Source organism: Verticillium nonalfalfae (assembly GCF_003724135.2).
Source record: "Verticillium nonalfalfae strain VnAa140/NRRL 66861 chromosome Unknown scaffold_18, whole genome shotgun sequence".
Classification (NCBI taxonomy): Eukaryota; Fungi; Ascomycota; class Sordariomycetes; order Glomerellales; family Plectosphaerellaceae; genus Verticillium; species Verticillium nonalfalfae.
In genome coordinates, this window is record NW_021167243.1 from 131,032 (window position 1) to 147,438 (window position 16,407).

The 16,407-nt window shown below is 53.8% G+C and overlaps 7 protein-coding genes across 7 annotated transcripts; 3 read left to right on the plus strand and 4 right to left on the minus strand.

Moving 5' to 3' along the window:
• Nucleotides 1-253: 253 nt before the first annotated feature.
• D7B24_002999 (uncharacterized protein) lies at nucleotides 254-2,277 on the minus strand (the record flags this gene model as incomplete). The annotated part of the gene is made up of 5 exons (XM_028637193.1): nucleotides 254-544; nucleotides 602-1,480; nucleotides 1,542-1,694; nucleotides 1,751-1,873; nucleotides 1,933-2,277. 5 exons carry the CDS (start codon nucleotides 2,275-2,277, stop codon nucleotides 254-256), a joined length of 1,791 nt encoding a protein of 596 aa, XP_028497401.1.
• Nucleotides 2,278-2,802: 525 nt separating this feature from the next.
• D7B24_003000 (uncharacterized protein) lies at nucleotides 2,803-3,463 on the plus strand (the record flags this gene model as incomplete). Its single annotated transcript, XM_028637194.1, has 3 exons — nucleotides 2,803-3,096; nucleotides 3,161-3,362; nucleotides 3,450-3,463. 3 exons carry the CDS (start codon nucleotides 2,803-2,805, stop codon nucleotides 3,461-3,463), a joined length of 510 nt encoding a protein of 169 aa, XP_028497402.1.
• Nucleotides 3,464-3,641: 178 nt separating this feature from the next.
• On the minus strand, nucleotides 3,642-5,540 carry D7B24_003001 (uncharacterized protein; the record flags this gene model as incomplete). The annotated part of the gene is made up of 6 exons (XM_028637195.1): nucleotides 3,642-3,884; nucleotides 3,945-4,049; nucleotides 4,105-4,872; nucleotides 4,938-5,300; nucleotides 5,360-5,430; nucleotides 5,492-5,540. 6 exons carry the CDS (start codon nucleotides 5,538-5,540, stop codon nucleotides 3,642-3,644), a joined length of 1,599 nt encoding a protein of 532 aa, XP_028497403.1.
• An 877-nt stretch (nucleotides 5,541-6,417) lies between these two features.
• Nucleotides 6,418-7,798, plus strand: D7B24_003002 (uncharacterized protein; the record flags this gene model as incomplete). Its single annotated transcript, XM_028637196.1, has 3 exons — nucleotides 6,418-6,580; nucleotides 6,651-6,922; nucleotides 7,022-7,798. The coding sequence occupies 3 exons, from the start codon at nucleotides 6,418-6,420 to the stop codon at nucleotides 7,796-7,798; spliced, it is 1,212 nt and encodes a 403-aa protein (XP_028497404.1).
• Nucleotides 7,799-7,905: 107 nt separating this feature from the next.
• D7B24_003003 (uncharacterized protein) lies at nucleotides 7,906-8,773 on the minus strand (the record flags this gene model as incomplete). The annotated part of the gene is made up of 2 exons (XM_028637197.1): nucleotides 7,906-8,494; nucleotides 8,553-8,773. 2 exons carry the CDS (start codon nucleotides 8,771-8,773, stop codon nucleotides 7,906-7,908), a joined length of 810 nt encoding a protein of 269 aa, XP_028497405.1.
• Nucleotides 8,774-9,248: 475 nt separating this feature from the next.
• On the plus strand, nucleotides 9,249-10,648 carry D7B24_003004 (uncharacterized protein; the record flags this gene model as incomplete). Its single annotated transcript, XM_028637198.1, has 6 exons — nucleotides 9,249-9,375; nucleotides 9,428-9,435; nucleotides 9,506-9,513; nucleotides 9,569-9,754; nucleotides 9,815-10,178; nucleotides 10,241-10,648. 6 exons carry the CDS (start codon nucleotides 9,249-9,251, stop codon nucleotides 10,646-10,648), a joined length of 1,101 nt encoding a protein of 366 aa, XP_028497406.1.
• Nucleotides 10,649-11,016: 368 nt separating this feature from the next.
• D7B24_003005 (uncharacterized protein) lies at nucleotides 11,017-13,681 on the minus strand (the record flags this gene model as incomplete). The annotated part of the gene is made up of 5 exons (XM_028637199.1): nucleotides 11,017-11,094; nucleotides 11,151-12,104; nucleotides 12,155-13,197; nucleotides 13,485-13,560; nucleotides 13,622-13,681. 5 exons carry the CDS (start codon nucleotides 13,679-13,681, stop codon nucleotides 11,017-11,019), a joined length of 2,211 nt encoding a protein of 736 aa, XP_028497407.1.
• Between the last annotated feature and the right edge of the window lie 2,726 nt (nucleotides 13,682-16,407).

A 16,407-nucleotide genomic window follows, 5' to 3' on the forward strand; every position in this document is an offset into this window, starting at 1 on the left:
AGTGATGGCCGAATAACGGTCTCAATGAGATGATCATTTGATGACTTTGAAGACTAATTCCGCGCTCGCAATTTTCTATGAAACGAAGGTTCCTTGGCGCAAATTCTCGAGGCGCCACTTTCTGAACCTCCGTGAACGTTGCTATTATCGAAAATGCTTTCACTTGAGCAACTCTCATGCAAGCTGCCCCGGGCTCAAATCAAATCAAATCTATAAGACTGTACTTCCCCTCGCCTCATGTTGGCGTGTGCAACTAAATTCGCGGCCGAGAGTGTGCCGATTGCGCATCCTGCCGTAACTCTTTGTCAATCAATTCCATAGCTTGAAGGCACTCTTCATCGTGGAACCTGGGTGCAACGATCTGAATGGCGCATGGCGCCCCATCAGCTGCCTCGGGGATATCTATCTTTGGATCAGCATTTTTCGAACCATGCCAGTGGGTAGATAGAGCCATACAATCAGAGTCAAAGGTGGCATTGCCCTTCTGGTGTTCAGGGAACTCGGCGCTCGAGGAGGTGCCATATGGGATGATGCCTGCCGGGTACTGTTGTGGGGCTTCAGTCAACAGGTTACTTCATTTCGACAGGAATCAGGTACTCACGTCGAGGACGTTCCACATGAGCGTGTACATCGGACAACCATACGTGTCATGCGAGACCGACGTGCTGATCGCACCAGGCGCCAGTACAACGTCGAGGTCGAAGCTACCCCAAGTCTTCTGCCACGCTTCTGCATACGCTGCTTTGACCTTTGTAATCTGAATTGTTTCTGCAAACTTGTCTCCGCTCGGGGGCACTGGAAGGCCACCGTGGGCGAAAGGGTGCACGCGTTTCTCGACCGAGTACACCAGCGGCTCGCCGGCCTCCTCGAGTACCTGGTCGGGACTAGGACCCCCTAGTGTGAAAAGCTGGAAGCCAATACGCCCACCCAAGTCCACGCTTGTACTGGCTTCGTATGGCAGGTGGACAATGTTGTGGCCCTTGGCCTTGAGGACGGCCACAGCCTTGTCGATGGTATGACGGACCGGGGGATGGAGTTTGTACAGGGGGTCCTCGGGAAGGACACCAATTGTGAGGCGTTTCGCGTAGTTGTGCGGCAGAGCCCGCCATCCGAGATGATGGGCTGTGGGATCATACTTCCAGGGCGACCGCCTCGTGACTGTCTGCATGAAGAGGGACAAATCGGCAACCGAATTGGCGAGAGGCCCAGCTGTAGGTTCTATGAGGTCCAGCCCATGAATGGGGAATGGGTAATGCGATTGTCCCCCAAAAGGAACACGGTTCGAGCTCGGTTTGAAGCCGTACGTGCCGCAGCAGAGGGAAGGGATCCGGATGGAACCTGCAATGTCGGTGCCGACGCCTAATGGTGATCCTCTGAACCCTACAAGCGCTCCCTCGCCTCCGGATGAGCCGCCTGCCGTCAGTGTTGTCTTGTGGGGACACAGCGTCCTTCCGAAGATATGATTTTCCGAGTCGGCCGTCTAAATCAAACCCAGGTCAGCGTTTTAAGGACTAAGGGGCATCTGAATGGTGACAACGGACCATCATTGTCTGGGGCACATTTGTCTTGCAGTACAGAACAGCCCCTGCATCCAGCAACAAATCCACGAGAGCCGAGTTCTTGTTCGGCGGATCCCGCCTCAGATATTCAGTGTATCCGACCGTTGCATGCCTTCCCTTGACATGGAGAGAATCCTGCCCACCATTCAGTACTAGGGAGTGGAAAGCTTTGAAATGGAGGAACAGCGTACCTTGAGACTGACTGGTAGACCGTGTAAAGGTCCTACGACCTTGCCGGTCGTCTGAAGCTGCTGATCCAGCCACTTTGCTCGTTCAATTCCTTCATCAAAAAAGATCTCAGTTAGACACGAAGTCTTGGTCATGCCGTTAGTGATGATGTCATTTTTTCAATCGACAGGCTAGGCCCCCTTACTGTTTGTTGAGCAACAGCGGCCATCTTGCAGAAAGTCACAGTGACCTCCGCAGAAGTGAGCTCGCCGGCATGAATCTTCTGAACGAGCTCTGATGCAGTTGCTTGTGAGATTCCGATCTCATGGTCGGATAGCAGCCCCGATTTCTGCGCAGTCTGGAGCTCGACGAGGCGTCCATGGCGGTCTGTTCCGTGTCCGGTGATTTCTTTGAGCGTATCGTCGCTGAGAGTCCAAGCCTTCGGAATTGCTTCACGCTGCTTCTGAGAGTGGGCTGCTGCCAGAGCTGCCCAGTCTGAGGACAGGGTTGATCGATTCTCTTCGATGCTGAGGGCGGCTACGGAACCCATTGTAAAGCGCGGTGTTGACGTGGAACGTAGATTGTGTTCGTAGGGAATCTTGAAAAGCTGCACATGGGCAGGCAAAAAAGGGACTTCCGTATTCCAGTCTTTATCTATGCCCTACTGCCGAAACACGTAGCTCGGCATTTCGTTACGAGACCCCGATCACCAGCACACGCGACGCCGACGGAAGGCCGGATGCAACAAGGGTCAAGAAGAAGCTGGGGATGGTGGGTCCTTCGATGCGCAGCGCGGGGTAGCCTCTTCACCAGGGGGCGTGGAATGGAGGGGTTCGGCGCATACATTGCCCAAATCAGGAAAGGCATTGCGCTCTAGGCTGCAAGGGCGGCTTCCAGCATCGGCATGCAAGCTGGCTGCTTGGAGAACCCACCTCGGCATGAATATGCATGTTGTATTTAAGGCATAACGTCGTGGAGTCAGGGCGGACGATGGAATGACCGCCACCCTGTCACACCACCTCGTCCGTCAGTTGTGTAGCACCGACTCTGCCGTTCAAACCTACGTTAACTCAAGATGGCGCCTCCAACTACGTATGCTAATGCTCGGCATGTTTCTTCGCCCGGAAATCCGTTTGCTGCTCAGGAACCTGCTGTACCACCCATGCGCATGCCCCACCTCGAATTTGTGTATCGCATTGTGGCCAACATGGACCAGACAAAGGTGTCGGAGATCAGAAATATTGACGGAGCGGGACTGATAAGGCTCATACTGCCAATCAAGGACGGGGTTATAGACGGGCCTCGGATCAAGGGCGTTATCGTGGAGGACAGTGGTGCAGATTGGGCGGAGATTCCGAATCCTGATAAGGTACGTTGAACCGGTTCCGACCTTGGCGTGAGAACCTGCAGCTAATCTCTGAACGGGGCCCTAGATCTTCACGAGGCTTAATGCTCGATACACTATCAAGACCCATGACGGATTCCATATCTTGGTTACTGCTACGGGAATATTTCGCCCAGGGCCAGGTGTTGAGATGAGCAAGCCGGCGCCGGACGCATCACAAGATGACGTTGAATACTTTACTCAGATACGACTAGAAGCGCCTGGAGATAGTCCCTACAACTGGCTCAATGGTATAGTGCCCGTGGGAGTCATGACCATGTCGAAGGGGAGGCCGATCATTGATTGTTATCGGTTGACCAACTTTCCCGGGGTCACAGCAGAGAACCTGTAGGACTGAGCGCCGAGTCAAAAGGTAGAAGATATGCACTGAGTTTAGATATCTGATGAAGGATGTTTTTTGGTTCTGTTGTTTTTTCTTGCTGAATAATCAGGCATCATGTGGTGTGTTAAAGGAAAAGCTGTTCTCCAGCACCAAGCCCCTAAGGCAACAAAAATATAGCTTTCCTAAATCATTTGTTCTTCTCATGAAGATCTACCAAACGCCTGAACCTCGGGGCCAGAGCAATCCTGATTCTCTTGCCCCAAATGAGAAGAGGGAGGAAGAGCGAGCCAACAGCAAAGGCAACGCACCCAGCCGTAATGAACATGTTTGACAAGCCCATGCTCGTCATCCAAGGCACAAAAGCAGATGGAACGCCAATGGCACCGGCATTGCGAATAAAAGCAATACCAACAAAGGACTCGGCGGTCAACTGAGGGCCATTAGTATGTCATACGGTCGAGAATGGTGTCTCATTTAAGGGGGTAAATACCTCTCTGTAAGCGTCAATAACAAGTGTGAAAGCGATGCCACCATTGGAACCAAGGCCAAAGGCAAAGAATGCACCGCCGATACTGGGATAGATCCAATGCATTCTCTGAATACTGTTAGCCTTGCAAACTTTCAGTGTCCTTGGAAATGACGATGCTTACTCGGGCTGCCGTAGTACCATACATGATCATTCCGCCTGCCATAGTGATGGTCGACAAGAACAGGGGGTACAGTCGCATCTCCGGCTCGTAAATACCATTGTTGCGACGCGCCAAACGAACGACTAGCCAATCGGCAAAAACACCGCCATAGATGCTGCCAAAGACGTTGCCGACGAACGGACCGAGGGCCATGTATCCCACTCCAGCGGGAGTGAAAAGGTAGGGCGGCGCCGAGAAGACAATGGCGTTAGCCTGCAGCATCGTGACCAGCCAGCAGACGCCAGAAGCGAACTGAATGGCCGTGAATGCCACATGGGGCAGGCAGATGACCCTGACTGGCAAAATGAATGTTTCCCACAGAGACTCATTCGATTTGGTGACGAGGCGGTGCCGTTCCCGATACGATTTCATCGGAATGTCGACTTCGCCGACAGCGTTTGACTTGATCGCTGCAAGGTCCACAGAGTTCATCTTCTTTACCTCGCACTGTTCCTGGTTCTGTCCCTCAATCGGAAGTTCCAGGTCGTTAAAGTCGATCACTGCGGTACTTTGAGTGGGACAAATATATTTCGTCTCTTCGAAGAAGAACACAAAGACGACGAAAAGTACAGTCAGGGCAATCGAGATGCTGTAGTAGGACCAACGCCAGCTTTGCGCAACGGCCTGAGCGCCAGCGCCCATGGGAGTCAGGAACGAGCCGCACATGACGGCAATGAAGTAGACACCGTTGGCAGCTCCACGCTGGTGTACGAAGAATAGGTCTGAGATCTGATTATGAAAGCCTTGGTTATCACACTGTCATCCACATCAAATGGGGAAGGACTTGATCTTACGGTCATCTGCACTGCTGTTTCATTAATTGCACCTGCAAGCCCTGTGATGAAGGACGTCGCGATCAACTCCGCGTAAGAGTCGACACGGGACGTCCACCAAGAAGAAGCTGCCAGCACAAGAGTGGAGAGGAGATAGACCGGACGTCGACCGTACTTGATCGCGAAGGGGATGAAGAAGAGGCATCCAACTGCCAGACCGGCGAGCTGGGCCGATTGGGCATTAGACAGCTGAGAGAACGTGACTTTCAGGTCGACACTCATCGGCTGCCAGAGCACTGTTTGGACAGAGAGATTGGTGAACGCTGCTAAGGTAACGACGGTGACGAGACCATAGTTGAGGAATTTACGCCATGTCGGCCAATTCTGTCAAATCAGGGGTTAGCTCTTGCTTGTGTAGCAGGTTGGGATCACGGGCTACGCACCAGTGGCTCATTGGGGTCAGACGATGGAGTTGGCGAGAGAAGGAATTCCATTGCTCCAATAGTGTCCTCATCTGTACAAGACACATGTTAGGTTTTTACTTTTGGGTTCTGACAAGTTCGTTGAGAACTGACGCTGCATCAAAGGCACCGTGCCAGGTGGCGGCGGCGTCGTGTCGGCCATGTTGCGGTTGAATGATGTCGGTGACAACTTATGAATCTGAAACTGGATGAAGAAATGTGAGATTGAAGTCTCAACAACTTTGGTATGGCTGAGTGCTGTGCGCGCGCTGAAGGACAGCTCAAGGAAGGGCAGTGCTGTTTTATGAAGAGTCGGCAACTTGGTGTCTCGCAACAGTGCTGGGCCGGCAACGCGAGTCACCACCCATTCTGATGCAGATTGTCACGTTGGGGTACACCCGACATGCCGGTAGATTTGACGTCAAGATGGTGTCGCATTGGGCTGGTGAACTATCACTGCCACATTATAGGCCTGATCTCACGCGCCCTCCTACACGAAAATCGCTTAGGTTGGCAACGCTATCGACTCCTGGTTTAGGCGATCAATCAACCCCCCGCACTGCTATCTATGAGAAAGAAGCTGGGGTAACGGGGGTGGAGATGGTGTTCAGCTTGTGCTGCTAGTCCTTAAATAGGAGGTCGTTGCGCCCCTCCCCAAGCTTCTGGGAGCATCAACCATCTCGCTCGTCCCCTTGCCCTACTATCCGTCGCTGACTCGTCGGAACGACTTTCCGCAATCTGACCCCGGTCCAGCAGGTGTTGAGGAACGATGGGCGATGGCAAGGTCTAGGACAGGCTGTGCCAATTGCAAACGACGCAAGAGAAAATGCGATGAAGCGCGACCTAGATGCCAGGCCTGCGAGCAACGTGGCATTCAATGCGACGGCTACAATCAGACACTACGCTGGAACAACGGCATCGCGTCACGAGGTCGCTTTGCGGGGGCTCTGGTACCTGAGCTCCCCGAGTCCCCCAGACCTTCCGCAGGAGCACGCGAGTCGCACGAACCCCCTCGCCCTGGGCCAGGCGATTCTTCCCAGATGTCCGAAACAACACCAACGGAGGCTCACGATGACGCGTCTGCAGACACAGACATGATCCTAGACGCGCCGTTGGCCGTCTCCTCAGCGCCGCCATCACCATATTCAAGCCTTGGGGTTGCGCCAACTCGGCCTTCAATGCAGCCCGAACTCTTTGAACAGTGTGAGTGAGCCTCATGAGGAGTAGATTCAGAGAGTGCGCGTTGACTGTTGAAGAACTAACATTTGGCCAGTCTTGTCATCTGGCCTCTTGCGACTGTATGCAACGGAAACCGAGACGTGGATCCAACCTTTCTTCCGGGGTCTCGCAGAGCAGAGCGAAGCATTCGTCTACGTCTGCATCGCAATCCAAGGATACCTGAGTGACAAACAGCGAGGCCTATCTGTGCTATCAATGGAACGTGTCGATCACGCGCTGCAGTCGTTCCGAGACGAGATAGCCTGCCGAGCCAAAACCCTGCATGTCGCTACGACCTGCGCTGGCCTCCTGATGTGCACGTTGTTGGTAAGGTCCCAATTGCCCAGATTTCCAGGCGCATAGACATGCCCGTTAAGGCGTAGCGCCGTCAGCGGTATAGCGCTGATAAACTAACACTCCCCATAGCTTCTACAAGGCCGCCCATGGACGTTCCAGATCCACCTCATGGCAGATCTGTATCAGCTGGCATCCGAGATGCCGGATACTGAGCACGACGAGGCGAAACGTCACGTTCTCGAGGTCATGGGCGTCATGGACCTTCCAAACATTGTCCTTGGCCGATCGAACCCCTCCATCGGCATTTGGAAGCGGTTGCGCGAGACGCAGGATGCTTGGCCAACTGGACGTGTAGGAGGCGTTGAGGTTGTGTCGGGTGTGCCTCGGTCCCTTCTCGACATATTCGCGGGCCTCCTGGACAACGATCCCGAGTACACGGAGAGGAAGTTCTCCCGGTGGCCCGGTCACGTTGGCAACTATCTGCAGTGTCATCTCTGGAGCTCATGGCGTCTGGCCGGCATCCTCGAAGTGCGGCGCCGCCAGAAGCTGAAGATACGCAGCGAATGCGATCACCAGCCATCAACAGAGATCGTATTGTGCCAGCTCATGGCCGATATGGATGCGCTGTACCGCGCGAGCCTGATCCCGCGTAACGGGCACTTACTCGTCAAGAATGCTTTGGCCTACCCGTTGATGACTGCAGGCCTGGAAGTTGGCCTGCTTCGACAGCACAGAGAGTGGAAGGATACGATAGATGAGATACGAGAGCACTTCATGCAGAGAGATGACTTTAATCTCATCAAGGTGACGTTTGAGCTGGTTGAGGAAGCCTGGGTAGACGGGTCAGACTATTTTGACGTCGGTGCAGCAGCTCGCCGACGTGAGGTTGAGGTTGCACTGTTCTAAGATTGAGAAGGACCTCGACTGTCATTGTATGGCGCATCATCGGCAAAGTTGTACTACATCATCATCATTATCCCGGACTCGAGCTTTTGTCTTCTTCGAGTGCAGATCTATGGCTTGCTGCTTCTGATATCATCGCCGAGCGCAGCCTGTCGTGTCCAGATATTCATCCCAATCTTGCTGCCCATGACGACCGGCTCTCCAGCGTGCAGAGTTCTCACGTCGCCAGCGCCATCTTTACCAAGATTCTCCCAGAATACGGCACTCCCCTCGATTGGCCGGAAAACGGCACCTTTGTCGCGTTCGGCGTCGCAGTCTACCCAGCGACACCACGTACCCTCGCGCGGCGCCTCAAGCAAGGGAAACGAAGTGCCGCCTCCGATTGTACCCTCGCCAACTGAGACATAGGCGAAAAAGCTCGTGGCCCGATTGCCGCCCTGCAAAGCCGTAGCCTGAGATGGCGACGTGAACCAGTCGGTGTGGAAGTGATAGTGGCCGCCGGCACTATAGCGAACGAGCTGCAGGGGCTCAAGGCGTGCAGCAGCGGCAGCGTCGAGACCTTGGAAGGCAAGGGCACGCTGGTGGAGGCAGTCGACAAGCTCTGAAGGCGGCAAGGCTGTTGACTCGGAGGCTCGAACGGCGTGGTGTGAGGCGTGACCGTCGGCGTCGACAACAGAGGACTTAGTAAACGTGTCGGCACTGAGGAACTGTCAATTCTGGGCCGGGACGTTCATGTGCCAGATCGGGGGAGACTCACGCTAGGCTCTGGAGTTGTTGACGCTCGGAAGGCGATATGAAGTCGGTCAAGTAGATGACCAGTGGTGATGTGGAGAATATGTGAACTCGGTACGACGGTTGCTCGCAAGTGGAATTGTCTACGGCTGTGACAAGAGGCGCTTGCTCTCGATTTTGGGCTTTGATGACAGCGTTGAACCCCAAAATCGCGATGGCGGTCCTCAGTCTACAGAACAGAACCATGATGACGATTTCACAAGCAATTAGAAATCTTCAAGACCGACAAGGGAGCCCAAGCTTCGAGCAAGTCGATGTCAGCGAAACATCTGGTATTAATTCATTCTTAGTCCCTCAGCCCATCAATTTTGGTCAGCCTGATGGAATAGATCAGATTGGCCCATTGTCATCGCAGGGTCGCGTTCGAAACACGATGAGTTTGGGGTGCACGGCCAGGCAAGCCCCTGAAGAACGCTAAATGATCGATCCCCATCTTTTGTCCCCGGCGCCTCGACATGGGTTGATGTTCAGGGGCAGGCCCCATACGCACCCCTTGACAGATGGAGTTGGCCGTCCGAGAAGGCCAGATCTGAGAAACCTCGTCACGAAATTGGAGCCGAGAACCCCGAGCCTGTAGCTCTAGCGATTATCTTACCATCAACCCAACTACTCAGCCAAGGGTTGCTCAAGAGCTGTCTATTCTCGCATCATTAACCTCACCATGCGCTCCCACGTCTCCCTGGCCGCATGTCTGGCTCTGGCAACCCACGGGGTTTTGTCTTGGGAATTCCTGTCCGAAGCCGACACCAGGCACGCCTTGGACAGCAATGAGTTCAGCTTGGTTGCTTGTGAGTCGTAGTTCAATCCACTGTCCATCTTGCGTCCATTAACCTTAAATAGTTGTCTCGGTACGTCTGCCACACACCAATATGTCATAACCCATGTGGCAGATAACTGACCTTGCTGGGGATGGTTCAGCCCGAAGAGTATACCCTCATCGCTCTATTTTGGAACAGGTCACAACTGATTGACATTTTCTAGCGAGGCAAGCAAGAACTTTGAATCAGAATGGCTACCTTTAGAAGGCCAAGAGTTCGCACTCAGTGTCGACTGCCAGAACGCAGCAACGCTTTGCGCTGAGCTCGATGTCGTCTCCTTGCCAGCCATCCGTATCTACACCCCCGAGGGCCTCCACTGGAGGTACCGCGGGCCGAGGGTCACCAAAGAGTAGGCTGCGGATTAAATTACTCGGGTTTTCCCATGCGTACTCAAAGCTAACATCGGCAGGATCATGGCCTTCCTCCAGCGCATGTTCCACCCGCCTGTCACCGAGTTTGACGGGCCATTGACGCAGTCTTTCGCCCAGGGCGACGACGTCGTCTTCATGGCGCAGGTTGGTTCTGGCTCGGAGAATGACAACATTTTCGAGCGTTACATCGACTTGGCCGACGAGTACCGAGATCGCTACTCGTTTGGTCTACGAAGGACCGACGATGCGACATCCAACATTCGGTGTTTCCAGAACGTAGACCGTCTCGTGCACATTACGTCCGAGTTGGAGACAGTGGAGTCTATGGGTGCCTTTCTCAAGAAATGCACTGCATTTCTGATCCCGGAAATGACCCGTCAGAACGAGATGGACATTCTCTCGGTACGCATCTCCCCCCTCCAGCAATTCTGGCCGCATCGCGTCGCATGCTAACGGAGAGACAGTCTGGCAAGTCTGTGGTATACTTCGCCTCGCCCTCCGCCGCGGACCGCGAGGCGCACAGAGAGGCCACGCGACCCTTGGCCCAGAAGTACAACGAGTACCTCATATTCGTCACGGTGGACTCATCTGCACATCCAGACATGATGGCGGGATTGGGGCTCGACGGCGGTGCTTCTACCAAGGGCTTGAGCGTTCAGAACCCACGTATGGGCCAGGTCTTCCCTTTCGCAGGTTCTGACAGCCAATTTGCGCAGGAGGCTCTGGAAAAATTCATCGTCGCAATCTCAGAAGGCAAAGTTGAACCATGGAGTGGTGCTGGGGCCGAGGGCAGCGATGTGGCAGACGCAGCTGGCGATGGTGTTGCGGGTGGGGAGGCATCGCGAGAGGAACAGTCACGAGACGAACTTTGAGCACGCCCCAGCTGGCCTTTGTCTCCTGAAGTTAGTTGAAATAATCCAAGCAGATTCTGTGGGGCATTGCAGTGGAGGCAGCGTGATCTTGATTGTCTTTCATCAGCCGGGTTTTCAAGCTGTTTGTCTGACAACTATCGCTTCCATTGATGCAAAATGTGAAGAAGCGAAAGATCGCACGGGGCATGGCCATCTGTAGTTTCACCGGCACAACATGACACGCAATATGCGGTCTGCTCGAATTTTCATTACAAACGGCTTAAATCGCGGCCAAAGGAGATCGCTATGATGAGGAAATGATATGAGAAACGAAGAAGCCCTGGGACGCCGGCCAGTCAATCATAAATCCTCCGACCTGAAGAGCTGCCCTAATGTCTGAAGTGGAAAGATAGATCAGAAAGTTGACAGTTATGTCGATCTGGACCAGGAGTGTTGATGTCAATATTCTATTACCAGTTAGTAAGTCTCAGCTCGCAAGTGCCACGCGCGTGGCAGCCCTCACCTTCGAAAAGACCTCAGCCTGCCGAATGCCCATCATTTCGCCGATATGAGTGAGCCGCCCCTTGACGAAAGCCCGATGACTCCTATCAGCAAAACGGCTCATGCCTGCCGCGAGGAGGGGCCACATGCAGGTTACGCTTGCTAGCCCCTTGGGCATCTCAGCGGTTCCGCAGGGAAAGTACGGCGTTGTCGTCGAGTCGCCCGCCCAGCCAGTCAAGTAAGGTGTTGATGAGATGATCTCCTTGACCTGCTCTCTGCCTATAGCTTGCACCTTGCGATATCCTTCGGTATGGAACGGATCGGCTGGGTGGCATGTCCATGCAATGCAGCGGGCTGTGATCTGCGCCAGCAGCAGGCGGGAGACGTGGGTGGTGATGTATTTGCCGGCAGCCCAGACATTAGGATAAGTGTAGATTTCGAGGTCTGGATAGGCAGTGAGGTTCTTGTACGACATGTCCGTCTCATCTTGCGCCTGTGTCGGGGTCGGCTCGCAGGGAGAGCTTTCCGAAGGGTCGAGGCGGGTCAGGCTTGACGAGAGTGGAAATCTGGCTCTGGAGGACGGTGTAGGGGCCGAAAAGGTATTGTGAAAAGGTGAGTACGCTGAAGAGGGCGTATAGGCAGATGCTGACGTTGAGGACTTTCTGGGATTCGATAACGAGCCTCGCAGCGGCGGCGCGGTCCCGGCCGACCCACGCTTCCATGCCGGAGGACAAGCTTCAAACCATTTTACGATCTCACCATCAAGAGCTCGCGCTTTCTTTGAAAGTTCAAGGGCACGTTCGACCTTTTCGGCAGAGTGAGCGCCCCGGAACAAGTGGTCTGCTTCAGCACGGATCAAGGTCGTCTGTAGATTGAGGGTGAGGGCTTGGTGCCCGACACTCTCGGCCACAGCATGTCCAGCCCACCATTTGATGTCCTCGATGGAACACTCCGAGAAGAACATATATTGGCGTATCTTCTCTGGTCAGCGTACTATGCAAATTCTGGAAGGAAATCGGAACCTACAGCCGAAGCTCGGACAACCTCAAACATAGCCACTCCCAAAGGTGACTCTATCAACCTGGGGCCCCTCAGCTTGATCATGGCGGCTGCCCCGCTGATATGCTTCGAAAAGGCCGACATTTCGTACTCGTCGTTAGCGAGTCCCTCGTAAAATGCCAGCAAAATGGATGCCGCGAGAGACGTGTCTTGCTTGGCTTGGTCTTGATCTTGCATGGCGCGCGTCAACTGCTCGAGCGCTCTGGTGTAGTGCACATGCGCGACGGAGAAGAGCGAGCGCGAGTTTGGACGGCCTGCCAGCGCAGCCATCGAGACGGCAGTGAACGCTGAGTGCATTGGCGATGCTTTGTATCTGGGTGAGTCAATGAGCGGGATTAGGAATGTGAAAATGCCGTGGCCAACACCGGCTGGTGGTACGAGGACGTAATTTGACAGAAAGAAGCAGGTGGCTTGTTCGTCTAGGGGGGTGTCGAGACCACGCGGGAGCCTCTCGACTTCGACTGAGCGTGATCTTCGATAGGCCTCATAGCTCTTTTTATTCAGGATGATCTGAGAGAATGATGACGAAGAGGACGGGGATGCGGAGGCGGAGGGGGATGATGATGATGAAGATGATGATGATGACGAGTTGGCGGTCGGTTTAACGGCGTGCTGCCTGCCTACCGGAGGCCAGTCGGGAGAATTGGCGGCAATGCCATTGATCAAGCCATCTCCGGAACCATCGGCAGTGTTCGAAAGGCCTTCTTTGGATGCTTTTCGAATAGCTGCTGACTTGGCTTTGCGGATGGTTGACTGTGTTTCATCGCGAAGATTGATCTCGAAAGCATCACGATACCCGGGGCACACGCGGTTTGCTTTAGCGCACTTCAGACATGCCGGCTTGGTCTCGTCGCACTTTATACGTCGCGACCTACAGAGCTTGCATGCCTTACTGGGGTGGCCAGTATTGACCATGATGCCGATGAGGGAGATCTGTCGTGGATCCAGAAGGAAAACCTTGGGAGAGGGAACGGGTACTGTCAGCGGGAATCGTGCGAAGAATTTCGTCGCTGCGTGGCACAACAAAGAGAACTGTCAACGCTTCGGCCGCGCAGCAGCATGGAGCCTCAGTTGGTCTAGCAGAGTTTCTTTGCAGTTGACAGCAGCTCTTGTTCACAGAACGGCCTAGCACATTCTGCAAGCGAGGAGTGTCCCCGGACGCTAATTGACAATCGTTTCTCCTGATCCGTTCCATCCCCCAGAGTGCCCAGACGTCTCGGGGAGACGTGGACGCGGCAACACGTCAAAAAGGACACTAGAGGAAATGTTTCACCCCCGCCACGCCAGGCCGCCAAACCTTCTCCGGGCAGCGCTCCCGGGTTTTGGAAGGACCAGGCCTGGCCATTCAGGTGGCCAGCGGGCTGGTGGACGGTCTACGGGCCATGAAGGGTCTGGAGTGAAGCCGAGAGCACAGAGCGACAGGCTGATACCAACAGGCCAGGAGACCCTGAACGATGTCTTGGACTTCACAGGGCTGCGACCTTGATAGGCCATTTTGTCAATGATACGGCCCCAAGCGCATGCGATCGGACGAAACGGGACCTGGACGCACGCTGCCGATACTGAAACCGGAACAGGGTCTGTTGGGTTCAGAAAAAGCAAGGACGTCACGACAGTGCAACATTGTGAGCATAGGCATTTCGCGGCCGAGCTTGCAGCGAGGCTTTCCACATCATTGGCCTGTTGAGGCACAGACACCAGAGCTGAAGAACCTACGTGACGACGGTGGCTTACGCGCGGAAATGGAGTATCCAAAAACCACGATTGGACATGGCTCCTCACGTTCGCTGTGGTCAAAATTCATTGTTGTTCAATCACCGCGGTGTGGCGTTGTACAGTATGAGCAAGCTATTTCGCCCGAACTTTCACCCATGCTCGTGGCTGGATGATCGACAGATTAAGCGTGTCGATCATGGAGCGACCCGCCTCTATACAACGCGGATCACAGGGCTGGTCACAGTGGGTAGGGAGCATAACCTCCCTGCCTAAGGTACGCATCTTGGGTCGGATGCACTGCAAGGTTGGTTGACGGCAGCGACGTCAGCTGTGCTCCAACAGAACTATTTTGCCATCCGCCTGGTCCCTCCTCTCTGCAATTTGAAGATGTGACGATAGATTGGCCACTCTCTCGTTTCCAAGTTGCCCCTGGCGGGTCCAATGCCCTATCCGCTAGACAATTACAATTGGAAGCGATCCAATGGGTAAGATAACGGCTCGATCTTGGCTGGAACTAAGGCAGGGGGCAAGGGGTGCCACGGCCCTGAAAGGATGCGCAGGTTTGACACAACAAGGACTGTTGACTGGAAAACCGCGCCTGGTTTCCTCGCCAAGCAAGGGTAAACTGTTATTGCAAACTGGCGCTCAAAGTACTCGGCCTGGCCATACGGTCTCTGGCAGCCGAAGGAACTGAATGCAGTCCAACGGAAACTATCAAATTACTGCCAGCGAACCCCTAGCTCGGATTTTCTGGCAGTTCAGCATGACGCTAAAATCCGCACGCCAGGCAGCCATGACTCCGAATTCCGGTCTGGCCATGTTTGATCTTTTGAAAACACGTTTTTGACTCGTTTGTGATGCAGGCTAGCACCAGAATATGGAACAGACTAGGTGCTAGTGCTTCGTTGTCAAAGGCCATATTACACATCACCCATGACTTCGTTCACGACGTTAGCTAGGCGAGAACATGCTAATATTGAGCTACAAGAGGTATGTAGTACAGCCGGAGTATATATGATGCAACACATCGCTGGGCGTGCCGTTAAATGCAAGGTGTATTGGTCAGCATTCTCCTGGATGGGATGATTCGATGTTGCGTCCCGATGCGGCCACTGCGCTGATATTCGTCTCTGTCATAGAAGCGCCGGAAGTACAGTTGAGAGAAACAATTCAGGAGGCCACTATACTGCTTTTACACACCTGGTGAGTAGTGTCATCGCAAGTGTCCGAAAGAAACGCCCTCCAGAAGGGATCATTCCAGCACATCAAGCCGACGGCACCCTTTTCGGCGGTCGAAGCATTGCCAGCATCGGAGATGTCGGCTGGACATCGCTGCAAGCAACATACCCGTGCTTAACGTATAGGGGTACTACGTCTTGGTCAGCGTCGAGATATGATGCATACCCCAGCGCATCTGCCAGGTTGCTTGCATATTGCAACAAAGCCGAAGCATGGCCCTGGCGGTGATGGAAAGGATCGACGAAAACGAGTTCAAGGTCTTTAATTGATCAGTGTTGAGTCCTGTGCGAGCTGTATGCATTACTCACAAATATGAGGACGCTTGCCCATTATGGTGTCGTGCTGGTCAGCCATGCCCGTGAAGAATTCCTTCAACGTCTCCTTGTCCTGGCCTTTTCTGGCTTCAGGCCATCGCTCGCGCCATGGCCGTACGTCGTTATCTTGAGGCAGGTGCTCAGGCCGGATGGTCCAAACGAGGGAAGCAGCAGTGACAATCCCTACAGATGTCAACTGTCTGTAATAAATGGCTCGCTGTGGAAGATCACTGTCATACCTTCTGGGGTCCTTGTTACCAAGACCTGTGCGTTTTGACCTCCGTGGTCTTTAAAGAGAATGAAACTTTCCCATGCCTCGTCATGCCACGCTCGGCCAACATCGTTAGGCGGGAAAAGGTCTTGAAAGAACTCACCAGAGAAACATCGAAAGAAGATCTCGGTGATTCCAGCGACGTCTCCTAGGTGAGCTATCTCCACCCGAGGTGCCATCATCTTTGAGATTTCTGAGATAAAGTAAGACTCACTTTGTTGCCCGGAGAATGATGGTGATGAGGGACGGGATTGCAGTTCTTGAAACTGGGAAGATCACAACCCGAAGGCCGTCGACGGCATCACGTGAACAACCCTTGCGAGTTACGACACTTTCACTACCAATGCAACGTCATGCAATCTCGAACTATTCGGGACCGGCATATCCGGCGGAAGAAGAAGTTTGGTATCGCCTGAGTGCCTACGTATATGTTTGTCTACTTGGATATGTGCCGCAGGCGAAGAGTAGACAGGTTACCGCTTACCAAAGCGGGAATATTATAGCCTCCGACAATAAGAAAGCAAGATGTATGTCTAGTAAAGTCATTGAGCTTTTGGAGGGCGCTCCGTCCACCTTCTGATTGCCAATTGACTGAACCAAAGGTACTCATTTCAGGCTGCCACTGCCCTCGCCTACGGTATGAATATTCCAGCGTGAGGTGTTCACTACCTCCTTGACTG